This window comes from Lithobates pipiens, unplaced genomic scaffold, assembly GCF_037356315.1.
Source record: "Lithobates pipiens isolate NorthernLeopardFrog02 unplaced genomic scaffold, aLitPip1_a1.2 Scaffold_10, whole genome shotgun sequence".
Taxonomy (NCBI): domain Eukaryota; kingdom Metazoa; phylum Chordata; class Amphibia; order Anura; family Ranidae; genus Lithobates; species Lithobates pipiens.
The window spans coordinates 29,510,036-29,529,520 of record NW_027507686.1 but is presented as its reverse complement, the minus strand read 5'-3'; the positions used below and the strand labels follow the sequence as shown (position 1 = coordinate 29,529,520).

The following is a 19,485-nucleotide window of genomic DNA, read 5'->3' as shown; positions in this document are numbered from 1 at the left end:
TCACCGCTCCAAAGAAGCTGCTGGCAGGACTTTTTTCTGACGTCCTGCCAGCGCACCGCTGTAGTGTGAAAGCCCTCAGGGCTTTCACACTACAGACAATGGTGCAGCTTCTTTAGGGCGGATTGCAGGCGCTATTTCTAACGCTATAGCGCCTGCAAAACGCCCTGGTGTGAAAGGTGTCTAAGGGGGAGGAAAGAAAGGTTAAAGAGAGAGGAGGAGGCCACAAGGTTGACCCGAGAGCCATTGCAAGGTGTAGTAGGAACAGCTTAATGTCAGCTACCATGGCAAGAGGACACTGTCGTCAAAGGTCGGCGGTAGACAGTATTTTACCCAGGGGTGCCACATTTTATTGAATTTGGGGATCTGATCTCCTTCTATAGCTGCCATCTTGCGTGTATCATGGTGTTGTTCATCCTATGCTTCCCCTCAGCTACTACCAAAGAAAGGTATTTCCAAGCTTTCTCTATGGTTTGTTATGCAGCTGTAAGGAGATGGACAAGAAGCTTGAATTAGGTGTCTGACAAGCATTCTAGTCTCGAGTTAAAGAGTGCAGTGAATGAGTCAGGCTGCACCAACATGTCAAACATTCTGGAGTCAAGAGAAAAAATATCATTCCAGATATGGATCTCAGGTACCAGAAGTTAAAAATATGTGGTCGATGCAAGAGAAAGTCTGATGTGGGTATGAGTCATACGTGTATCGTGTTTTAGTTGGGTCAACTAAGTTGTGTCGAGTGAGAAGTTGGGAGAAAGACAGTTTAGTAGGGCTGGGCGTCGGGTTGTAGGGGGATTTGTCTATGAATGGGAGGAAGACCTAATTTAAGTTGCCACACATGATAATTGTTCCCATCCTATGCGGAGATACTACCTGAATTAGGTGTGACAGAAAGGGTGTTGGCTTTTTGTTGGGATCGTAATACGAGACAATAACTGATGTATCCATTATTTGGACTGTGAGGATTAAGTACCATCCTTCTCGGTCTTTAATTTCAGATTGAGGAATAAATGGGACAGAGCAGTGGAAATCTATTAGGGTTCCACGCTGTTTGGTGGTAGCTGATTCAGTAAATGGTTTTGGGTAGAAGGAGCTCAGAAATTTAGGGGTGGAGCGCACTGTGAAGTGAGTTTCCTGTAGGCATACTATGTGTGCTTTCAAAGTGTGGAAGGAACAGAATGCTTTGGTGCGTTTCTGCTGTACATTGATACCCCGAACATTCAGGGAAACTATGTTTAAGGGTGCCATGGTAGCTGATTGGGGAGAATTTACAGGTTATTGTGACATGCTGGCAGGGAAGGATAACCTGTGTGGACAAGGAGAAGGAAGAGGAGGAGGAGGAGAATCTGGGATAAAGAGAAAACAAAGTACGAGAGGCAAAATTATATATTATCTGTATGTACTTATAGACAAGCCCAATTGAAGCCAGTGATGAGGAATTAAATTCCCTATCAGGGGAGGAGGAGACATCATTGATTGCTTACATATTAAGGATGGGAAACCAAGGGGAGTGAGGTGGGGCACATGGGTCATGTGAGGGAGAAAGCCAATATAGTTTAGCCCACAGGGCGTTGAGTCAATGTATGGTATATAGCTCCAAATGCTCGTAAGGGGGGAAATATGCGGTGTGGAAAACATCGTCTTAAATCGGGACCTGATTTTCCAAGGTGGGGGGGGTATGGGGGTAGAAAGGGGGGGGGGGCGAGAGGCGGGGGATGGGAAGGAGGGAGGGAATTAGGGAGGGGGGCAACGGGCGTTAAGATCTATAATGGCCTGGGTAGGCAGAGATTAATTTAGCAGATTCAGTGATATCGGCAAATACATGAGGGTACTATAGTGTATGACATGGGCTAACCAGTTGCATGTAACACCACAAATTCAACTGTTTGAATGGATAAGAACATAACAAGTTTGGAGAGCCGTATCCAGTCCGTGAACGAGTGAACTTGACCACGGTTATATATGTCAGTCAATCTGGAAATGACAAGGAGCTGAATTTCCGTAGCATATAGCTAATGGAGTTCCAAAATGCGTTATGCCGCGCTCCATGGCTTGGATACTAGGTTTAGGTCTAAGCTAGTATAGTGGCAAGCCAGCTCGACAGGAAGATACGGTCAGAATTCAAAATGTGTAGAGGACGGAGTAAGTGACCTGAGGTGAACATTAGGTGCAAGTCTCAAAACAAAACAAAACAAGACAAGGTAGTAGGCAACGTAATGGCCTTTCAGAGTCCAAACCCAGAGTGTGGGTGAGGTGGAGTACCCAAGAGGATAGCAAATTGTCAGTCCATGGAGTCTTCCTGGTTCAGAAAAGGGGAGATGAAGTGTCCTATTATGTGTGAGTGGTGGTTTCCGTGTTTTCCTGAGGACTGGGGAGGTTTGCACAGGGAAGATGAGGCCAATCTTCTGCGCAAAGAGTTGGTATTGGGGAGAGTTTCCGTCAGTTGTATGTCTTGCAGGGTCTGTTGTAGTTGTTCCAGTGATCTACAGGTGTGTTTTGTAAGTAAAACTGATGGAGAACGGGAAACCCCATTGATATATGATGTGATGTTGCTGCAACTCTTGGAGCTGAGGCTTCATGGCTCGCCTCTTAGATATGGTTAGTTGGGACAAGTCAGCAAAGAGCTGATAGGCATGACCTTGAAAGGTTAAGGTGTCCTTGTCTCGGGCCGCTGCCAAGAGTTGTTCCTTAGTACAACAGAGATGGAATTTTGCGATAATGTTGCGAGGGGGGCCATCCATTTTCTTTGGTGTAAGGGCCCGGTGCACTCTATCCATTTCCAGACGTTCAATTGGTATGATTGGCAGGAGTTCCTGGAATGGTGCTGTTATGATGGATTGTAGGTCAATTACCGTTTCGGGAATGCCTCTGATGCACAAGTTGGATTGTCTAGCCCGGTTTTCATAATCTTCTAGTCTGGACTGCAATGTCAAGTTTTCCTCTAAGGTTTTCCATCTCTACCATGTAATCTTGTGCTGTATTTTCTATCTCATCTACTTTAATCTCCAGGGCTGCTGTGCAGTTGCCCAGCTGGGGGAGCAGAGGTTTCATGTGGAGAGCTGTGAGGTAAGGAAAGTTCAGTGTCTGATTCACCTGGGCAGCAATAGGAATTCTCCGCGCTGTCTCTGAGACCCGTGTGTGTCCCAGCAGACAGCGCGGCAGGACAGGAAATGGCGTAGACTCCCACGGGAGTCTATGCCCGGAAGTGGGTGTAAATACCTGTCTTTGACAGGTATCTCCACCCCCCCCCCCCTGAAAGGTGCCAATTGTGACACCGGGGGGGGGGGGGAGGAGGGTTCCGATCAGCGGAGGTTCCACTTTAGGGTGGAACCCCGCTTTAACCTTTCAATTTATTGTTCATTCAGTAGAAAATTTCCAAACTTTTCCTTAATTTTTTTGGCTCAAAAACGTCCCAACATGCCCATTAACTGTTTGAAGAACAAACTAATTGTTTAAATGACCGAATTTCGGGCGATTTTTCATGTATGTATGACCAGCATTAGACTCCGCGCATGCCTCCCCCCCAAATATAAAATTTTTAACATTTTTTGGAGAAAGATAACGTTTTCTTTTGGTGGTATTTAATCACCACAGGGTTTTGTAAATTTTTGCTAAAATTTTTTTTAAAAAGACTGAAAATTTTGAACTGAAAAGTTTTTCTTAGTTTCTGTTAATTTTGTAAATAAGCAATTTTTTTCCTTCACTGATGTGTGCTGATAGGTGGCACTGATGGTCACTGATGAGGAGGCAGTAATAGGCACAGAAAGGCAGCACTGATGAGCACTGTTGGGGCTGCACTGATGACCAGTGCCCTGATTATCTGCGCAGGTCTCCCCTGTGAGGAAACGCCACTGATTTGCTCTCCTCACACTCTGTCAGTGTGAGGTGAGGAAAGCCGATAACCGGCATTTCCTTGTTTATGTATGATCAGCTGTGATTTGACACAGATGATCACTAGGGTAAAGAGCCATGTCATTGGCTCTTTACTGAGATTGGGGATGCGCCGTGTCCCAGGGACACAGCACTTACTTGTCCAGAGATCAGCACCCAGGGTCGATTCGTCAATCGGCCTTTGGGTGCAGGCGCTGGCATTGAAAGCAAGGAAAACTGGTAGTGAATCTTTCAGGCTTCACAGCCAGTTTCCTACAGCGCATGCGCGAGTTGTGCTGCGGTTTCTGAAGGGTTCCGCCCTCTTCTGGGACCTGTGCGTGTGCCAGAAGGCAGCGGGAAAGAGAAGCAGGGACCTGGAAGTAAGAGCGGGTACCTGTCAAAACCAGGTAAAAAGTAATAGCGTCTACAAAAAAGGGGATAGATTTAGGTACTTATAATTTTTCTGTTGTTTTTACTAGTAATGGAATCGATCTTTTTAGCAGGACTGCGACATTGCGGTGGACAATTCTGACCCCAAGTGACACTTTTGGGGACCAGTGACACCAATACAGTGATCAATGCTAAAAAAAAAAAAAAAAAATGCACTGATCAATGTATAAATGCCACTGGCAAGGAAGGGGTTAACACTAGGGGGCGATCAAGGGGTTAACTGTGTTCCTTGGGTGTGTTCTAAATGTGTGGGGGATGGGTTTACTGAGTGAACACAAAGATCGCTATTCCTGATCACTAGGAACAGCAGATCTCAGTGTTGTCTCCTGTCAGAACGGGGATCCACCTTGTTTACATCCACGTTCTGCCTCTCTGTACCGTGATCACTCGTGGACAGCAGACATCGAGTCTGCTGGACCCGCGTTTCCCTGGTGTGCAGCAGGTGCGTGCCCACACTATCTCATGCACGTACCATTGGTTTGCACAGCTGAGCCACCTTGCCGCGTAAGGCGATCCGAAAGTGGTTAAAAAAAAACAGCATCTCCGGCTGCAATACTCACACCTCTCTATCACTGCTCTCTGCAGACTCATCTATTTACCAATTCTCAGTTCAGCATCATTCAACACACTTCCAATGAGCCCTGAGTGCCAATGCCTCTTCTGGAATAAAATACACTTACCTGTCTGTTTGCAATCCCCTATAGAACGTTCATGTGCAACCCATGCCCAGCTTACATTCCGGCACACTCATTATGTGCTGGGATGATTACACTCTTGTGCGTGCACAGGAGTAACGTCACCCCGCACCAGCCAATCAAGATGGCCGAAGACCAACACCCGGAAAACGTCAAGGAGGAGATGCCGGAAAAGGTGTCAGACGGTTGAGGTAGATATGAGTATCGGTGCCTTTAGTTCCACTTTAAAGTGATTGTAAAGGATAACCTTGTAAAAGAACCTATTCAGTTTAAAATAGAAATGAAAAGGCAAAACATTCTTGCATAGAAATAAAAAAAACATTATAAATACCTTTTTTAGTGATCACATTCCCTCTGTTCTCAGCTGCATAAGAGCTGGGCTAGGAGAAGCAGCAGCACACTGAGCTTCCCCGTGAATGGCTGTGTAGTGGGGGCATATCAGGACAAGTCTGATCATTGAAGGAGAGTACACTGAAGTGGTAGGGTAACAAACACTTTAAGGCTTGTGTTCATGGAAAAACTTGCATTTGATAATTTTGAGTTGCCTCCGAGATCATTGATGCTTACATTAGGAGTTCACTGACTTTTGACCTCCCTCAGACCTGCATTTGACCACCAAAGCTGCATCAACCTGCTTTTGCACCTCCATTGACTTGTATGATGAGAGACAAAGTTCTAACACAGACAAAATCCCACCGACATAGGTCCTTACTTTGACAGGTACTGCCTAATCAACGTACATGGCAGGTAAGTTATAAAAGGCGATTAGAAATGAACTCACCAGGGTGGTTAACATGTAAATCATCAACCGTTATTTGAACCACTTCTGTCAGCTCCTCGCCTGACATCATGGATAACTGCCCAAATTCTTCGCAAATTCAATGCGATGAATCCTCCTGCAAAAATTACATAAAAACGTATTTAATACCGCAGCAAGGATTGTGACTTAAAATGTCAAACTTCTGTAAGCTAAGAATCGTCAGATAAACAAGGGAAGACTAAAAACAACATATAAGTAGATGTTGCTCATGTACAGACAATGCTATTATACCAAGAAGAAAAAGAAAAGCCCTATCAGCGCTAATATACTGCTAACAGACTCTATTTACCCTAAGTATTATTACTAAAGTTTTGCACAGTGAAGCACTTATGACCGTGAAAAATTTAGGAGACGTAACCCGCTTAGTATGGCACCACATCCATAGACAGCACAAAAGAACAAAAAACAGTGGATAATACTTTAACGTTGTAATCCCGATATGTAATCCCAAATAGGAAAAAGAAGTACTCATATTTATATAAAATTCGAAAGTTTATTTAACAACATAGTTAAATTATCATAAAAACCATACATCAAAATGTTGTGCAATAATATGGATGTAACATTTCCCCATAGGCTAAATAGCTAAAGTGTGTGCATATACAAATAGACAAAGACAGGTCTCTTTGTATATGCACATGCTTTAGCTATTTAGCCTATGGGGGAATGTTACATCCATTTGATTGCACATATTTTTTGATATAACGGTATGTTTTTATGATATTTTAACTATGTTGTTAACTACTTCAATACCAGGCACTTAGACACCTTCCTGCCCAAGCCAATTTTCAGCTTTCAGCATTGTCGCAATTTGAACAACAATTGCGCGGTCATACAACACTGTACCCAAACAAATTTTTAATTTTGTTCCCACAAACAGAGCTTTCTTTTGGTGGTATTTGATCAACTCCCCATGAAGAAGTCACGTGGTATGACGTAACGCGTAGGGAGTGGCCGTAGGACGCACCGGAAGTACAGTAGGACTGGCGGAAAACGCCTTGCCACCATTTTAACTTCTCTTGCTGTGTTGTTTTCTTCTATATAATGTGAGAGTCCGATTTTATCACTTTACCAATAAATTGATTACTTTATTTACAATATACTACACTATTGGAGCCTCCTCTGTCTCTTTCTTCCCCCTCCTCTTTTTTTTGAGCCATCCATCACGAATCATCACGTTTGGGTCATCATTATAATATATGAGCTATCATGGCCCTCTAGTGGCTGGATATAGAAATGATCTTCTATCTGGCACAGTAAAAGGATTCTTCTGATGACTGAATATGAGGAATGAAGTGAGATATCTGCAGTTTGTGATGAGCCTGAATTTTCTTTTTTAAGGTGAGAGTTCTGTGAGCCCTTTCCCCTGGGATTGTTTATCACCGTTTGTCCATCCATTTCTCATCGTTGGTGTTTATGAATATATGGACTATTTTGTTACACTATAAAAAAACATTTTCACACTGTTTTTTGCACTTGGCTATTTTAGGACTTATTTTGGCATATTTCGCGCAGGACTTCATTTTGTATATCACTGTATTTGGTAGTTTGTGTTCACTATCTCGTCTTGCTGCATTTTTTGTGTTTTTTTTGCACGTGCACTTTGTTATTATAATTTATTGTTTATTTGGTTTTATTGATTTATTTTTAGAGGTATTTATATACCCTATTTTTTCTTCCACGTAGTAGCGCGAAGGTCCTTTCTTTTTTGTATTTGATCACCTCTGCAGTTTTTATTTTTTGAGCAACAAAGAAAAAAAAAAGACTGAAAATTTTGTTTCTGTTAAAAGTTTTTGTAAATAAGTACGTTTTCTTCTTCAATGACAGGCACTGATATGGCTGCACTGAGGGGCATTGATGAGGTGGCACTGAAAGCCGGCACTGGTATGTGGCACTGATGGGCATTCATAGGCGGCACTGATGGGCACTCATAGGCAGCACTGATGGGTACTTATGGGTAGCACTGATAGGTGGAGCTGATGGGCACTTATAATTTGCACATGTGGATGGCCATGGGGTACATACCTGGCCATCCACATGTTGCCCCCCTTCCCTGGTGGTCCTGGCGGCTACCCTGGTGGTCCAGTGTGGGCATCTGGGGGGGGGGGTGTGCTGATAAACAATCAGAGCAGACCCCCCTTCAGGAGAGCCGTGGACTTGTTAACATTGTGATCAGTTGTGATTGGACGCGGCTGATCACGTGGTAAAGAGCCTCCGTCGCTGACACACCGCACCACCGATCACCACGATACCCATATGACGCTCAGTCAGGATATACGAACCACCACCCGGCCATCATTTTGCTGTAGGCTGGGTGGGAAGTGGTTAAACAAACGTTAGAATTTTTTTTATAACTGAGTACTTCTCTTTCCTATTACAAATGGCAGCTGTTAAAGTCCTATCCTCTGTTTTTTGTTCTTTAAAAACAATTTCAACATCAAAAGGAATATTCTATGTAGATCTTTCACAGTTAAAGTGTACTTATGGTCAAAATGTAAAAATCATATATTCATTTCCACCTTGCATTGCAATTTAATTATCCCTATTTAAGTATGGACTTTAAAAAAAACAAAAAAACATTACATATACTCACCTAGGTGGATGCAGCATCACTCAGTTCTCCTCTCTGCTCTAAGCAGAGAGTTGTGATCGTCAGTCGCTGGCTCTCTGCTCTGCCCCTCCAGCGCTCACTGGAGTGCTGGGCTGTGGAGGGGGTGGAATGGGCTGGTTTAGGCTCTTAGCAGATCGCCGAGAGGCAGAGCTAGGTGCTGGTCCGGGCATCTGTGTGGATTACGACCATATGAGTGATATCAGCTGACTGAAATCGGCTCATAGGAGTGCAGAACAAACTTTCCTCCTTTGACCTACAAGAGAAGTATAGCCAAAATAGCTTTGGCCTTTAATCTGAACAATCTTGAAGTTTGTAAATTTACTATGTGAAAAACCCCCAAACATGTATTTCCTTTAATTTGGTGGCACATTCAGTGAGTAGGCATGGCTGTGTCACACATTTCACAGAGGATGCCTTCTGAACAACAGAGGTGCTGAGAAGAGTCGCCACCGGAGGTGAAGTCAGTACAGAAATCACAGCTTGCGGGTAGCAAGGTACATGTAGTCCTTAAACATTACATGTAGTCCTTAAACATACAAATAGTAAACAGCAGAGGGAAAGCCGCAAAGCATGCAGGGAATCCAGGAAGTTGTTTAAAGAGACAGCCAGCAGATAGGCAGAACTCACAATATAAAAGGAGATTCATCAAGTACACTAATATTGGATAGCCAAGAATAACTAGTGTTTGTATTGCTGATGTTATAAAGTATTTGCTGTGACCGTAGATCTCCTTTAATATTATTAAACCTGTAGGAAGCTTCAGTATATATTTGTTGGTGTAATTGTAAATAATGTATATTGCCCTTTGTCCTGTGAAACCGTATGTAATTTATTCTGTGCGAATGGGGGCAAAATTTAATGTTATTAGGCAATAACATCTCCAGGGTGAATGTTTGAATTCGGAATCTATTTCATCATATCCACTAGATGTAGCTGAAGGTCAAAGTACATAAGTATTTATTTCCTATGATCATCGGCTCCCCATCCAGTGGCCATTTGGCAGTATTTTCCGAATTCACACATTTAACCTGGAGAGAAAATAGCCTAATATTCAATTTTTCCACCCCATTCGCACAGAACGACTGTACTGTAGATGTAGTTTCACATGATAAATAGCCCTGTATGCATTGTTTTTATAAATACACCCCTTGAAGTTAAAGCTGTATTCCAGATTTTGTTAGCCCTTGTACACACGGTTGGACATTCCGACGGAAAATGTCAGATCGGACCGTGTTGTCGGATATTCCGACTGTGTGTGGGCCCCATCGGACTGTTTCCATAGGAATATCCGACCGACAAAGTTTTAGAGCTGGGCTATAAAACTTTCCGACAACATGATCCGATCGGACTTTGTCCAATGGTGTGTAGAGAATTTCGATCGGACAAAGTGCCACGCATGCTCAGATCAAATTCCTAGACCAATGCTATTGGCTACTAGCCTGGACGTAGTCCCGTCGTAACTAAATAACGTCATCACGTTACGTACGATCGGATTTTCCGACAACTTTGTCCGACCGTGTGTATGCAGCAACACCAGTTTTGGACAAAATCCGTCAGATTTTGTTGTCGGAATGTCTGACCGTGTGTACAAGGGCTTAGACTTTACATGTTTACATAGTTTGTTTGGGACAGCTTGTCCCTCACTAACATGCCCCATACCCGGAACACAGTAGAGAGTATCTGATGGGTGCTCAGCCATTCAGAAAGAGCAATGTATTTTAGCAATGAATACAAAGCTTCCTCTGATTGGCAACATTATCAGCCCGCCTCTTTCAATATTGCTTTCTATGAATGGCTGAGAGCCGATCAGATGGACTACTGTGTTCCGGGTATGAGACAGGAAGTCTCGACTCGCACTCATAGCAGAGTTCTGTATGCTGTTGCCTCAGCTACATACAGTTTATACCGCACATTCAGCGGCCTCACATGTGAGAGACATAGTTTGTTTGAGCCAGCTTGTAACGTCTAACAAAAGCTGCAGTTCAGCTTTAAAATACAATATAGCAAGATTCAATACAGTGTTATTATCTGCAGCCATAAACCTACGACCTGAGTCATAAGGGTCAATGGATCTGGCAATGTGAACAGGAATGGTGCTCCAGACTGATAAACTGCAGTATATTACAGTTATGTTCTTGGGTTGAGATATACATTTTAAAAAGGTAAATAAATCACAGGCCCCGGGTTTGAAGGTAGTGGGCAAATTCTCAGCCCTCTATTTAAAATACTGAAACTTGTTTAAAAAGCAAAGCCATAACTGCTAGGAAGTTTACCAAATTCAACCACATAGTCCTGGCAGCAACTAGCCTAAAAACGCAATGATAACGGCAGGAGCTGGCTTCAATGCATGCGATTCTCATTCTACTCCTGTTGAGAGGTTTCCAGCGTTCTGCTACGATGCACTTGCTGACTTTTACTCCCCAACAGATGTCTAGCACACAAATGGAAGAGCCAACTCAAAAGCCAAGGGGATGTTTTTAAAGAGCCGAATCTCAAATGGTTGTAACGTTTCTATCACAACGAATGCTTTGTTTCCTCGCAAGAAAATAAAACAAAAAACGCACAAATTAGCTGTATAAAACGGTACAATCTGTTTTTCCGGACCCAAAATAAGAATGTTTAAAAACGCCCGCTGGCTTGCATTGCAGACTTCACATGAGACACTGGGAAGGAATTTTCTTCTCAAGAGTATTAATGAGGACAAATGTGCAATGGTGCCAACAGAAGGGGACCAAAACCCCAACAAAAGAACATCTCCCTTCTACTTTATAATAATGTATATTTTAGTGCAATCTTATTTTATTCCTATTTTCAACAAAGTGTTATGCATCAAACAAATGCAAAACAAACAGAATATCAGGTTAATCCAATAAGACAAAGTAAATCATTTCATGTGACAACACTGAAGGAGTGACACTTGTCTACAATGTAAAGTAGTGAGTGTACAGCTTGTATAACAGTGTACATTTGTTGTCCCCTCAAAATAACGCAACACACAGCCATTAACTGCTGGCAACAAACGCGAGTACACCCCAAAGTGAAAATGTCCAAATTGGGCCCAAAGTGTCAATATTTTGCGTGGCCACCTTTTTTTTTCCAGCACTGCCTTAACCCTCTTGGGCATGGAGTTCACCAGAGCTTCACAGGTTACCACTGGAGTCCTCTTCCACTCCTCCATGATGACATCACAGAGCTGGTGGATGTTAGAGACCTTGCGCTCCTCCACCTTCCGTTTGAGGATGCCCCACAGATGCTCCATAGGGTTTAGGTCTGGAGCTATGCTTGGCCAGTCCATCACCTTTACCCTCAGCTTCTTTAGCAAGGCAGTGGTCGTCTTGGAGGTGTGTTTGGGGCCGTTATGTTGGCATACTGCCCTGCGGCCCAGTCTCTGAAGGGAGGGGATCATGCTCTGCTTCAGTATGTCACAGTACATGTTGCCATTCATGGTTCCCTCAATGATCTGTAGCTCCCCAGTCCCGACAGCAATCATGCAGCTCCAGCCCATGACACTCTCACCACCATGCTTGACTGTAGGCAAGACACACTTGGTTGCAACCACACACGCTTGACACCATCTGAACCAGATAAGTTTATCTTGGTCTCATCAGACCACAGGACATGGTTCCAGTAATCCATGACACCTTAGTCTGCTTGTCTTCAGCAAACTGTTTGCAGGCTTTCTTGAGCATCATCTTTAGAAGAGGCTTCCTTCTGGGACGACAGCCATGCAGACCAATTTGATGCAGTGTGCGGCATATGGTCCAAGCACTGACAGGCTGACCCCCCCACCCCTTCAACCTCTGCAGCAATGCTGGAGGCACTCATACGTCTATTTCTCAAAGACAACCTCTGGATATGATGCTGAGCACGTGCACTCATCTTCTTTGATTAACCATGTTGATACTTTTTTTTGTAAAAGATGTTGAAAACCATTTACATATATGTGTCAGTGTCCCAATCAACTTATGACATCTCCAGCAGACATCAGAGATGGTTGGAAACAAGCGATTAGGGTGACCATGGCATCTGCACCATCTAGTAATAACTTTGAAGCCCTTTTTTTGAATTCTGGTGGCTATTGATAGCTTATGAGTTAGCATAAAGCTGACTGCCATTCCTCCTCAAGAGTGCGAAAAATTAAGTTGAAATATATATTTTAGAAAAGAATCCGAAAACGGATGAACAGGACAATTTGAACCTGAACTCTGGGATAAGCAAATATTGTCTTAACACATTGATCTTGTGTATTCTTGAATCTGGGGGTGCTTTGGGTATTTCTTCCAGACCTAAGCAGTAATCTAGTGTGAGACTTTGCCTTTGTGCAGGAGCTTCCTATAAAGATTCCCCCATCCACATCAAGTGTGTGGATGAGGGAATTGAGATTTTTTTTTTCCATTCAGCCCACTGGGGGCCATTCCTTGCATTAGGCTATAAAATGTTTCGGCATCAGTATTCCCCTCCCCCACTTTTGCTTACCTAAGCCCTCATCTGATCCAGCACTGTGCATGTCTGCAGCTCTTCTCTCACTTCCTGATCTCCACAGGATTTGCTCAGGCATCAAAGCCATTGGCTCCCAGTGCTGTCCATCAAAGCCAGTGACGAGGGAGTGGGAGGCGAGGCCGAGCCCCACTGTCTGTGTCTATAGACGCAGGCAGTGACGCTCGGAAGCAAGCCCACGAGTGCCCCCATAGAAAGTGGCTTTCTATGGGGGCACTCACCTGAGGGGAGGAGTCAGGAGCACCGCCGGGGCACATAAGAAGAGGATGTTCAGAGTCACTCTGTGCAATTTGAAGTATATATCGGTTTGTTATTTAAAAAAAAAATAATAATTAAGCTTTGCAATCACTTTAAGTTTCTGTAAGCTATGGGAACTTATGTATTGGATTATTACATGCAAGTCTTTCTATATAAATTAACTTGTAGCCCACGATGACAAGCCCTGTAAGTCTGGTCCCAATACAAATACATCTGGAATTTTAGGGTTATTAAAACATTTTCTACTTGCCAACATCGCTAATGAGGTACAATCTCCATATTTTCAGATGCATCCGTCATTAATTATCTAAGTCAAGAAATGTCATATTTGGCTACATCAAGTGACTAAGCTCTGCTTCAAAGAAATCTATGCAGCTTTTTATGGCACCAAATCTATTGGCTACTCGTGTGTTTATTACTGATCAAAGAGGTGATTACTATGTAAAGCTAAACAATCTTCTAAACGATGACCTAGCCTAATGGTGTAATAATAACAGGAGCATCAGCTAATGGGCACAGAGTGATAACAGGTGTTTTAGGTGCCGTCTATGCTTCACCAGTAATGTTTTGGGTAGTAATAAAAACTTTGAGGTTTTTGAAAAGCAGAGCATCCGATGATTAAAATTTCCTTGACTTCTTCAATGAATCTGAAAATGCCGGACACTGTCCAGATACCACTCACATAGTGTGACTAACTGAAAACAGACACAGGCCAGAATCTTTTCTTCCCCCCTTGTTTTATTCCACATTAGGGATTAATTTAAAAAGTTACAGCTATAAAAAAAAAAATGTAACAAGCAATAGATTTCAGTGAAGCTGCTGTATAAATCAGAAGACATCAAACGCTTGTGGAAAGTTCGAGCTCGCTGTTCATCATATAAAGACAGGTCCTAGGGTTACACAACCTGTTATTGTCCCCCCAGGACTGGACGGATGGCTCACCCCACATGTAAAACAAAGTGTTTCTGCCGTTGAGTACCCTTTAAATTGGGATTAGCAAGAATTGTAAATTAAAACGTCGTGGCTGATAAAGTTATAAAAATTTACTATTATTAAAGCTGAAGTTTAGGTATTTTTACATAGATATTTTGGTCCAGCTTGAAACAAAGCAAGTATGAATGTGCCATACCTGTGAGCAGGGCCGTCTTTAAGGCAGGGCAAAAGGGGCAGCTGCCCTGGGCCCTGTCATTGTTGGGGGCCCAAAGCAGCTGCCTCATACTTGCCAATTATCCCAGTTTAAATTCCCTTGTCCCTTGAAGTTTTAGTCCTGTGGTGTGTCCCGATATCTGGTACTAATGCTGCCCAGCTCTGCCCTATTGTTATATGCAAGTAACTCACCTGTAGACCCTGTGTTTACATGTAAATAACCGGCATTCATATGTAAATTGCAGCAGCATTAGTAAGTAAATAGATGCGGATTGATATGTAAATAAAGGCAGCATTCATATGTATATCATGCTCCCCTGCAATGAGGTGATGATGTGCTGTAACCTCTAGCAACGAATCAGTGAGCCATAATGTGTTCTGTAAGCTCTAGCAACCAGTCAGTAAGCAGTAATGATATGCTTTAACTTCTGAAAACCAATTGCAATTTCTGCCTGATCTGATATAGTAAACTGATTTTAAGTCTAGCTGTTACTTATTGTATGTCTCAGAGCAGGTGGAGAATGAAATTGCATGGGGGGCAAGAAAAATTTTGCTCAGGGTTCAATCAATATTAAAGACGGCCCTGCCTGTGAGATCCGTATGGAAGGTGGAAATCAATGTAGTAGGCAATGCTACTCCAGTGATCTTAATAACATGTCGAAAACAAAGGTGGCCACAGTGCAAACAGCAATACGAGCATATATTATTATTATACAGGTAGAAAAAATATACTCTGACAGGGATCCGTTCAAGTAATATACAATAATGGTACCCACATCCCAAAGGAAATATGAGTACAAAAGATTTGGAGGTAAGGGACTTTTACGGCACCAAGTATTGTAAAATGAAAAAATGATAAAAGAAAAATATTCTAAAAAAATACAAATTTATTTCACATGAGCTTCACAAGATCTAAAGATAGTCAAGCTATTAATACAATTCCCTATGGTCTATAATTGACACCTAACACAGGTGACATTCTCTTTAAAGACCAACAGAGGTTCCATCCCAGTACGTTCACCGTGTTTCGCCTTGGTCGGCTTCTTCAGGAACATGGGAGTAGGAATGTTCATATCACACAAGAACAAATATGTTACTCTTTAAACTATACATAAAAGAAAAAAAAAGGGAAAAATCAATTCGCAAAGAAAGCACATCTAAACTGTAAGTCTTTATAATGTAAATAACAAAGCAATAACCATAAAGTACAATAGTACAATATCAAAAATTACAAGTGCGTGAAGGAGAGGACAGAAGAAAAAATAAATAAATAAATAAATAAATAAAAATAAAAGGTCAGGGAGGACTACATTTCAGTGACTGGTCCTGTGATCATAGCATCATATAGAGCGTGCTGCAGCATTTTCTCTTGGAAAGGTTAAAATTTCAGCCCTTCAAATATTCTTTAGTTATGCACAGCAGTAAATCTCTTTTCGCCATCCGTCTTGGCGGATCGGCTGAGATCTGATGAAAACGGACATGCTGTCTGCTTTCGTCCGATCTCTCCATAGGAATCAGCGGTGCTCTGACAGGCCCCTCCCTGCTCAGGAGGACCCGTCATCTGTTGACTCAGCGGAGATCAACGGAGAGATATCCTGCTGAGCTGGCGGACTCCACAGAGCAGATCCGTCTCGTGTGAATGAGGCTTTAATACTGCTTCAAGTTACCATGAGTATAGGTTTACGTTACATGTATTGTGTTGTGTGTGTAAATTCCTATAGATCTCATTAAACGTATTTTCAAGCAGGCTAAGCACCTCTGAATATACCGTGCAGTTCTGGGCAAAGCCTGTGTGTGAAAAGGGACTGTATAATTGGCTGCGGTAGAGAGCGGGGGTATCTGTATTAACCGCTTCCCGACCACCTCACGCAGATACACTGCGGCAGAAGGGCACATACAGGCAGATTAACTTACCTGTACGTTGCCTTTTAAGAGATGGCTTGCGGGCGCATGCGCCCCGCCGGGAGCTCCGTGATCGTGAGTCCTGAAAACTCGATGTCTGCGGGGATACCCACGATTGTTTCATGGTGAGGAAGAACGGGGAGATGCTAATGTAAACAAGCATCTCCCCATTCTGCCTAGTGACAGTGTCACTGATCAGCTCTCCCTGTAATCGGAAGCGCTGATCAGTGACGTGTCACACACAGCCCCTCCCCCCACAGTTAGAATCACCCCCTAGGACACACTTAACCCCTACAGCGCCACCTAGTGGTTAACCCCTTCACCGCCTGTGACATTTTTACTGTAATCAATGAATATTTTTTAGCAAGGATCGCTGTATTAAAGCGGGGTTCCACTGTATAAACCTTTTCTTTTTTTTTTTTTTGCTAACTGACAAAGATGATGAATTAAAAATGTCCTACTCACTTTTTTTGTTTGCCAAGATTCATGATTTCCATTTTCTTATAAAAAAGAAACCTATACATTTTCATCTTCAACTTTTTCATCTTGCCTGTGGGCATGTGAAGCCCACAGGCATCCTCTTCCAGGATATGGTGGTGCTGATTGACCACATGCGCAGTATTCTTTAATAGGAGCGCCTTCTACTGCTCAGGTTGCCATCACAACAGGCGGCGGCGTCGGAAGTCCCACCCGTTGTGATGGCAGCGGACATAACAATGAATAACAGAAGATAAAATCTAACTGACATAATCACGTCACTTCTTTTCAAATCCCGCGAGATTTCATGGTGGGCCTCCGCACTGTCTCCTGGGAACAATGACACGAGATCCCAGTGCGACTGAAAGGAAATTAAGAAATAGCCGCACAATACCCGCCCATATCCGCAGAATAGACAGACAGGAAGCAGAGAGGAACATCTTCAAAACACAGGTACTGTACAAAAAATAAAAAATAAAAAATAAAAAGTTCAGCTTTTATGTCATTACATTACTGCAATCTGATTGAGCTAATGTTGTAAAAAAGGGTGGAGCTCCGCTTTAATGCCAATGGTCCCAAATATGTGTCCAAATTATCCGATGTGTCTGCCATAATGTCACAGTCACAATAAAAATTGCTGATCACCCCCATTACTAGTAAAAAAAATAATTAAAAAAATATATCAATAAAAATGCCATAAAACTATCCCCTATTTTGTAGACGCTATAACTTTTGTGAAAACCAATCATTATACACTTATTGTGATTTTTTTTTTAAAACAAAAATATGTAGAAGAATACGTATCGGCCTAAACTGAGGAAAAACATTTTTTTTTAAATATTTTTGGGGGATATTTATTATAGCAAAAAGGAAAAAATACTGCATTTTTTTTTCAAAATTGACACAATTTTTTTTGTTTATAGCACAAAAAATAAAAACCACAGAGGTAATAAAATTACCACTAAAATAAAGCTCTATTGAGCACTTTGAATGACAATTACTCAATCATGTAATACTGTACCCAAATGATTTTTGTTGTCCTTTTAGAGCTTTCTTTTAGTGGTATTTGATCACCTCTGGTTATTTTTTGAGCTATAAATGAAAAAAGACCAAAAATTGAGGGGGAAAAAATGCATTTTTCTTTGTTTCTGTGATAAAATTTTGCAAATTATGAATGTTTCTTCATAAATTTTGGTCACAATTTATACCGCTACGTATCTTTGGTAAAAATAACCCAAATTAGTGATTTGGTCTTTGTGAAAGTTAGAGAGTCTACAAGCTGTGGTGCAAATCATAAAGAATTGATCACAACTGATGTACTGGTGACCTATCTCATTTCTTGCGACCCAAAAAAGCCAGGAAAGTACAAATACCCCCCCCAAATGACCCCTTTTTTGAAAGTAGACATTCCAAGGTATTTAGTAAGAGGCATGGTGAGCTTTTTGATGTTGTTGTTTTTTCCAGTAAATCTTTGCAAAATGAAGATTTTTTTTTTCCCCACAAAATTGTCATTGTAATAGATTATTTCTCTCACATGGCATGTGTATACCACAAATGATGCCACAAAATACATTCTGCTACTCCTCCTGAGTATTACGATACCACATGTGTGGGACTTTTACACAGACTAGCCACTTAGAGATGCCCAACATGCAGGAAACACCATCACATGTTCTAGGAGTATAAATTACACATCTAACTTGCTGACTACCTATTACACTTTTGAAGGCTCTGGATCACCAGGACAATGGCACGTGACACTGACGTGGCACTGAAGACAGATGGCACTGATACGTGGCACTGATGACACACTGATGACAGATGGCACGTGACACCGATGACAGATGGCACTAATATGTGGCACTGATGACAGATGGCACATGACAGGTGGCACTGATATGTGGCAGTGATGACAGATGGCACTAATACGTGGCACTGACACATGGTACTGATGACAGACGGCACTTATACATGGCACTGATGACAGATGGCACTGACAGGTACTGTGGGCAATTTATTTCCCCTTTTTTTTTTTCTTACACTCATGCTGTCTCTGTGTGAGGAGAGAGAGCCGGCAATGAGAGATGATCTCATATGTTTACACCTTCCCGGCAATTGGAGTCCGCGCTGTAGCCGTCTTTTGGCTATAGCGCGGAAGCCTAGTGGTTAATCACCGCTGGGTTTTTATTTTTTTGCTAAACAAACCAAATTTTCCAAACAGGAGATTTTTCTCCTTCATTGGTGTGCGCTGATGAGGCTGCACTGATGGGCCATAGGAACTGATAAGGTGGCACTGATGAGGCTGCACTGAGAGGTGGCACTGGTGGGCACAGATTAGCAGTAGTGATGGGCACCAGTTAGCGGCACTGGTGGGCACTGGGTGGGACCGTTGCCCCTCTTTCAGAAGCTGGTAATCAGCTTTATTCTTTCTCCTTACGCTGTCTGCTTCTATTTACATTATGTGGTCAGCGGTCATTGGCTTGAAAACCATGTACACCCTCCTGGCATTTTTAGCCGTCTTTCGGCTATAGCGCGGGCACCAAGTAGTTAATGGTGATCATTATAGTAATAGCAAGGATATGAGGTCACAGAATATGTTACATTTTTCCTTTAACTACTGGATTTAGGGTAATATTATAACAAGCAAAAGAAGGTTAATAAACCCCCTGGTTCATACAATAAGAACAAATAAAACATCAATAACACTTTTGTATACTGTGAGAGCACTAGATTATTGAAAACAATATAAAATCAATCAAATAAAA

The 19,485-nt window shown here is 42.4% G+C and overlaps 1 protein-coding gene across 3 annotated transcripts in view; it reads right to left on the bottom strand.

Annotated features, from left to right (window-relative positions):
• Positions 1 to 19,485, bottom strand: part of BANP (BTG3 associated nuclear protein) — a 587,215-nt gene that overhangs the window by 515,114 nt on the left and 52,616 nt on the right. For 2 of the 3 annotated variants that reach the window (XM_077453360.1, XM_077453364.1), the window contains exon 2: positions 5,791 to 5,905. The exons of the other annotated variant lie outside the window; for it this stretch is intronic. In XM_077453360.1, coding sequence (XP_077309486.1) covers positions 5,791 to 5,860 — 70 coding nt within the window. In that variant the 5' untranslated portion in view covers positions 5,861 to 5,905. The remainder of the gene's footprint in view (positions 1 to 5,790; positions 5,906 to 19,485) is intronic. 3 annotated transcript variants of the gene reach the window in all.